At 46.2% G+C, this 7,422-nt stretch overlaps 1 protein-coding gene across 1 annotated transcript; it reads right to left on the minus strand.

Moving 5' to 3' along the window:
• Positions 1-1,332: 1,332 nt before the first annotated feature.
• LOC122404023 lies at positions 1,333-4,590 on the minus strand. Its single transcript, XM_043407875.1, has one exon. It carries the CDS (start codon positions 4,588-4,590, stop codon positions 1,333-1,335), a length of 3,258 nt encoding a protein of 1,085 aa, XP_043263810.1.
• Between the last annotated feature and the right edge of the window lie 2,832 nt (positions 4,591-7,422).

A 7,422-nucleotide genomic window follows, 5' to 3' on the forward strand; every position in this document is an offset into this window, starting at 1 on the left:
CACCCAAAATCCTCGCATCCATGGTCCAGGTTCACGCAGTCACGTACACGCCTTGCTAATCGTTTCATTCTCACGGTTCAGTCGCTCAGTTCCAAACACTCTTCCTCGCATTCTTTCAGCCACTCGACATTTTCTAAACGCAGTCACCCTATTTCCCAAACATCCCGGCGCCGTCCAGACGCAAGACGACACCGACCGCACGCACGCAACAATGACCAATTCATACCTCACGAAAGTTTTCAAGACCCAGGCACTCAAATCCACAAACATACTGGTGCCATCCCGTCGCGGGATGACACCGACCGTTCGCACGCACCACAAATCGTTTACACCCTACACTCGGCCGTCCTGACTAGCAGCTGTCCTCAGCTGGGCTCTCGCTGTCCCAGTCTGCAAGGTCGCCATAATTTTGTAACCAGGGCTTCATGAAATCCGCTGCGGACGATGTCTCGGTCGGGCCCTCGTGGTCACCGACCTTCCGCACTAAATAACGGTCGCCCCGTAGGACTTTAGTGACCTCATAAGGCCCTAGGTACTTTGCGGCTAGCTTCGAACCGGGGCCTACCTGAGTCCTTCTTATAGCTACAAGGTCACGCTCGCGATACAAGGTAGGCGCTTTCCGCTTTTTGTTAAATGTTTTCGAATTTTCTTGCTGGACCTTCGCAATATTTTGTCTCGCGCTTTCTCGCAGTTCTTCGCGATTTTCTTGGAAAAGCGATATCCATTCCTTCTCGATCAGCTCGCGCACTTCTAAATTTTCTTTTAATCGCATACATGTTCCAAACAAAATTTGGAAAGGTGTGACGCCTATGCTTCGATTCGGTACGCTGTTTAAACATTGCTGAGCCACCGACAAGAAACGGTACCACTCTTCACTTTTTGGCGCAGCTAATTTAGTCACAACTGGTATCAACGTGCGATTGATTCGTTCAACTTGGCCATTACCTCGCGGAATTCCCGTAGTGATCAGGGAATGCTCGATCCCTTCGCCTTTACAATATGCGTTGAAGTCGTTCGATGTAAACGCCGTTCCGCGATCCGAAATAATTTTCCTAGGGTTACCGAATAATGTCGCTTGCTTGCGCAGAATGGTCACGACCTCCGCGGTGGTAGTCGATCGCGTGGCATACAGCCATACAAACTTGCTAAACGCATCGACTATCACCAGGATATGTTTAAAGTTTTTCTTTGTTGATGGGAGCGGTCCTAAATGGTCGATGTGGTAGACATCGAGGGGGGTATTGCCCTTTTCGAGGGGTTTCAACCAACCCTCTTGCTTTCCCATTTTTCTTTCCGCCAAAATGCAACTCAAACAATTTTGAATTAATTTCTCTATTTTAGGGCGCATATTATTGAAGTGATATTCTCTCTTAGTAAGGTTTCGGTTTTACCTGCCGCGAAGTGCCCCTTATCGTGGACTCTACGTATTATCTGGGCTTGCATCGACCGGGGTACAACTAATTTAATACCGTCGGCATCGTCCTTAAACAATATACGGCCTCGCATAACGTAGCCGTCGTATTTTCTTTCCGCGACCAGTGGAATAATTTTCGCTAGTTCCGCGTCCTTATGTTGTGCGTTGGTTATTCGGGCGTTAAGGCTGGCTTCGCATTCGTCTATGATTAGACACGTGGGGAGGGGGTAACGGCTAAGGGCGTCTACATGTTGCATGCTTTTCGCGGAGCGATGTTGGATCTCGTACTGGAATTCTTCTAGCAACAATGCCCACCGAGCTACACGTACGCACAGGTCTTTTTTCTGCATCGTGAGGGTAAACGCTTTGCAGTCCGTTATAATTCTAAATTGGATGCCTAACAGGTACACGCGAAAACGACGCAACGCTCGTACGATCGCCAGGACCTCGAGTTCGTAGCTGGAGTACTTCGCTTCGGCCGGGGTTGTTTTACCGCTCGCATAATAAACCGGGTGCCACTTCAGGTTTTCGTCGCGCTGCATTAGGATCGCACCGTAACCGTGTGTCGAGGCATCGGTGTGTAACTCCGTGTCCGCATTTTCTCGATATAGGTTCAATACCGGTCTCGTGGAAAGAATTGCTTTTAATTGTTCGAATGCAAATTTTTGCGGTTCGCCGAACGCAAACGGGGTATTTGCTTTTAAAAGGTCACTTAATGGTCGTGCGATTCGTGAATAATTGCGAACAAATTTCCTAAAGTATCCCGAAAGTCCAAGAAAACTTTGAATAGCTTTAAGGTTTCGCGGTTGAGGAAATTTTATTACTGCGTCGGTTTTCTTTTCCGTTGGTCGGGTTGTGCCGTTCTCTACAATGTGACCCAAGAATTCGATACGCGTTTGGAGGAAGTTACTTTTCTGCCAGTTGATGTTCAACCCGAACTCGGCGCTGAGTTGTAATACTCGCTTTAATCGCGCGATCGCAGAATTGTAACACGTCGCAATTATGACTAGATCGTCCATATACGTCAATACTATTTTTTCGTCTATCAATTTCCTAAAGATGGCGTTAATGAATTTTTGGAATACCGCGGGCGAATTGCATAGTCCAAATGGAACGTATAAAAATTCATATTGACCGTCGGGGATGATAAATGAAGTGTACTTTCGGCTTCCTGAATCTACTGGGACATGAAAAAATCCGTTCTTTAGATCTAATGTGCTGAAAATACTCGCGCCTTGAAGTGCATCTATTTGATCGTCAATTAGCGGGAGGGGGTATCGGTCTCTTACTATTTTGCAATTTAATTTACGGTAGTCGATGCAGAGTCTCGTGTCACCGTTCTTCTTTTGCACGAGAACAACGGGACTTGTGTAATCGGAAAGGGATGGTTGTATTATCCCTTCGCACAGCCACTGGTTAATGTGCCTGTTCACTTCTTCGCGATCGCGAGGAGACAAACGTCGAGGTCGCTGGTAAATCGGGTCATCGTCCTTGACTACAAGTTTCATTGTCACCGGAGAGTCGTGGAGTTTTTTCGGTTCGTAATTTTCTATCAACGTTTGCACTGTGTTCCGGTATTCGGCTTGCTCTATATTTGATAAGTCTAATTCGTCGCGCTCGCATATACAATCAATTTTGTATACCTCCGGGATGTTTTTGTCGTCAGCTTCCGCGTACATGCTTTTATCCGTTTTCATAATTTTAATATGTCCATTTGTTATGTTTACCGAGACGGTGTCCAGGAAATCGTTGCCGATCAATACGTCGTGATCTATTAGGTTATCGGGTACTACATGGACGCTTATGTTATACATGGAATTGTCGATTTCTAAACGCGTGGTGAAATTCCCCAGAGATCTGTTTTCTTGAGCACCCACACCCCGGAATCGCGTTTCGGTGGGTGTCAATCTGGGTGAACCGATTATTTTATATTGTTTGTACGGCATTAACGAAATATCGCTCCCGGTATCGATTAGCGCCGACATAGCTATACCGTGGATGCTAACAATTTTACAGTTCTTAAAATATTGGGTTTTCGCTATATAATTTGATTTCGAAACGCTCGATCTTTTAGTGGGGCACTCGGCCGAAATATGCCCGAATTGTTGGCATTCGAAACATTTCCTGCCTTTTCCTTTCGACGGACAACTCGACCCGTCGTGTCCGCGACCCCCGCAATAAAAGCACCGGTCATACCTCCGCTGCGTAGCTGGGCTTCTCCTCTCGCTTGTCACCTTCGGGTAACCGCTGCTACTGCCCTTTGCTTCCCCGTTGAATGGCCTCGCAGGTCCGCTCGTCTGTTGTCTTCCCCGTAACGACACCTGCTCGAACGCCGCCAGTAGGGTTGTCCTAGACGCGTGCCCGTGGATCCGTGCCTGGTCCCTCAGAGTTGGGTCAGGAATCCCCGCAATGATATAGTCCACCAGTTCATCCTCGTCGATTTTTATTCTGTTTGCCAGGATTACCTTATGGTGAAAGTAATCTGCAAACTTCTCGTCCCGCTTCCACTGTCGTTCCTCGAATTGCCTCCTCCGTTCCATCTTGCTCGTGTGGCACTGGAACATCTTCCGCAAATCGCCCAATAATTCGTCTATCGGCATGGACAGGTGTTCACGCCGCGAGTGAAACCATTCCGCTGCCTTTCCTCGCATTCGCTGAATCAGCATTACCCTCACTGCTTCGTCCGCTAATTTGTGGGTCCCGCGCAGGTACGTCACCTTGGCAACCCAATCTTCGCAGGCACTATCGTTTCCGTCGAAGTGGTCCAGCAGTTCCGTCAGCTGCTTGATGGACAACTTCGCGTTCACCAACACACTGGCTTCTTGATCGCCATCGCTAGCTGCAGATCGACTGATACGCAGCGTTTCGATCTCGCGCTGCGCCAACGCGAGCTCGCGCTCCATCAGGAGTTTTTCCCGCTGCAGAAGTTCCAACTCCTTCTGCATCCGCCTGCTCTCGCCATAAATGTCGCACGGCAGGTTTGCTGCCTCCGTTGCTCGCGGGTTCGCATCCTTCGGGACTTCGGCTTCCCTCATCCATTCGCCCGTAGGATCGTTCTCCAACAACCGATTATACAGTTCCGCTTTCGCCCCAGCTGTTGATAGTCCTCGTGACCGCAGATTGTCTCGCAGCTCCGTCGCAGAGAAGTCGTGCAAGGTCTTCGTTAGCGTGTTCATCGTACTTCTTCGCAAACAAAATTTCACACGTACTTTGCACTCACGATTTTCAAACACTTACACTGGCTCTTTTCAAATCCCGGCTGAGCCCCCAAGTTTGTAGGAAACTAGTGTGTTGGCTAGGAGAGGTCGTTCGCAAATAAAGTTTGGACGAGGATTCGTCAAACAAATAACAATAGTTTATTAAAAATAGGATAACAGAACAATAATAAAACACAAATCGCTTCTCTCGCTATAACGCACTCTCGCTTATTCAATGTCGCCTATCAACTGCCGCGCCGCCGAACATTCACGCACTTATAGCATTCACCCTCAGTCGCTCTATCTTTCTCACGCAATCATCCCTTTTCACTCACACCCAAAATCCTCGCATCCATGGTCCAGGTTCACGCAGTCACGTACACGCCTTGCTAATCGTTTCATTCTCACGGTTCAGTCGCTCAGTTCCAAACACTCTTCCTCGCATTCTTTCAGCCACTCGACATTTTCTAAACGCAGTCACCCTATTTCCCAAACATCCCGGCGCCGTCCAGACGCAAGACGACACCGACCGCACGCACGCAACAATGACCAATTCATACCTCACGAAAGTTTTCAAGACCCAGGCACTCAAATCCACAAACATACTGGTGCCATCCCGTCGCGGGATGACACCGACCGTTCGCACGCACCACAAATCGTTTACACCCTACAGTATTATTTTACCTGCGAAAAATATAAAATAGGAGATGTAGATATTAAGTATGTTAAAACGAATGAACAGTTAGCCGATCCCTTCACGAAGGCATTACCGAAGCAAAAATTTCAAAGTTTGATTTTTCAGAATAGTATTAAGGAAGTGTAGTTGTATTATTTTTTTTTTTTTTGGTATGTTTTCTTTTTGGAGGATATTCATTGAGGGGGAGTGTTGAGATATTACAATGTCTATCCTCGACCGTTATGGTTTTCCTTATGTATGTGTGTGCTGGAACATTCTCGTCTTTCTATCGATCGGGGAACCATGCAGACGGAAAGTCCCCGTTAGGTCTTTGTTTTCCAAAAATGCGTTACCGGGCGGCTGCAGCGTGGCACGCGCCGGCAGTCCTTCCAGAGCCTCGAATGATCACGGACTTTATTTTCTTCATATTTAATTAAATCAAACTCTTTTACCTTTCGGTTCTTTTATTGAATATCCTAACTACAATAATGTGTCTCTCCATCTACCAGTATGTCCGAATCAAAGGCGCCGACGACCTTCGTCGTCGCGTTGCCTGCGCCGGTTATATTCATCGCCGTGGTTTCTAATCCCGGTCTGCCGATATCCCTGTGCTTCGCCTCTCGTACCAATGAGCTATCGCTCCCAGAGTCAATTAACGCTTGGCATTTTTTCTCGTTTATCTTTATTGGGTATGTCGATTTAGGATTCGCAATGCAATTTACGTTTGCAGGTTCGGTATTGTTTCCTTCTTTTACCGTGCATTTGTTCGCTATATGCCCAAAATTGTTACATTTAAAACATTTTGGCCCCTTACCTTTATTTGGACAGTTCTTAGCGTCGTGTTCTGGCAATCCACACGTGTTGCAACGAGGCTTCTTTATTTTAGCGGATGCCTCTTTCTTTTCTTTTACTTCTTCTTTCTTACCATAGTTCAACTTCCTTCCAGCCTTTTCTTTCATTTTATCGTATATTTCTAGATTAGCTTTCAATTCTTTTATCGTACGTGACTGATACAGAATAGCCTTGTTATATTCTCTGTCCTGAATTCCATTAATTATGTACTCGATAAGGGCACCTTCTTCGACGTTACCTTCGCTGGCTATTTCGCGCATCGAATATATATATTGTCGTCCAGTTTCTTGAGGCAATCTTTTCCGTTGATACAGTTCTGAATGTACCACAGCACTGTTTGTCTCCGTTTTAAATTCTTTTTCCAATCGCTTACGCAATTCTCCCCATGATCGGATACCTTCCTCTGCCGTGATAAATTATTTCGCCGACCCTCGTAACATGCGTTCTGCGTAAATCAGCATCTGCAGATCGTTCCATTGCAATAACGTACCCATGTCTTCGAAATCTTGGATCCATTTTTTGATAGGTAACTTATCGTCGCCTGCAAAATACGGTATGGACTCCTCAACATCTTTAATTGTAAAAATACTGGATTGTCCGCTGCACGCTTTTCCCATCGATCTGCCCTTATATTGCTTACTTCCGGTCTTATCAAATTCTTCATCTTCACTTTCTGAGTCTTCCTCAGATTCTTCAGTTTCTTCTTCTATGTCATCCTTGCCTTTCATGTAGTTCTTTAATCTTTCTCTTAAATCTGCTTTTTTACCTGTCGCTTCCAGTCTCAGTTCGCTCAACCTTTTGCGTAGCTCACTGATTTTCATTTTGTCGATTTCTTTGCCTTTTGATTTCTCTTCTTTCTGCGTCGCAATCTCGCTGGCCATTACGGTTTCTTCGCTGCCGTTATTTCCGTCGTCCGTTTTATCCATTTCCTTCTATTTTTTCACTCACAAGTCACTTTTACTTTCTGTTTTTTTCGATTCGCTCACACCACTGATTCGCCACTAAGCTTACTTTATCACTTTATCACTTTATGCCTTTGTGGTTACTTCGTAGTACGACCGCTCGAACTTTTCCACTTTTAACCCGTTTTCTCGACTATCCTCTCGGCGGACGAGCCCCCATTTGTAGGATGTGGTAGAGAGGGGTGACGAAAAGACGGTAATCTAACCACTTAAATGAGGAACAATATTTAATGAGAATAAAATAGGTAATCTGATGGACTTTACACGTGCTTTTTCTTTGACTCCACCTTAGCGACTGACTCGTCGCAGACGAACAGGACG

This window comes from Colletes gigas, unplaced genomic scaffold, assembly GCF_013123115.1.
Source record: "Colletes gigas isolate AHSC1104 unplaced genomic scaffold, ASM1312311v1 Colletes_gigas_Sc00094, whole genome shotgun sequence".
In the NCBI taxonomy this organism is placed as follows: domain Eukaryota; kingdom Metazoa; phylum Arthropoda; class Insecta; order Hymenoptera; family Colletidae; genus Colletes; species Colletes gigas.

Coding starts and splice junctions, on each gene's coding strand:
- LOC122404023 (XM_043407875.1), bottom strand. CDS start 4,590: ATGAACACGCTAACGAAGACCTTGCACGACTTCTCTGCGACGGAGCTG.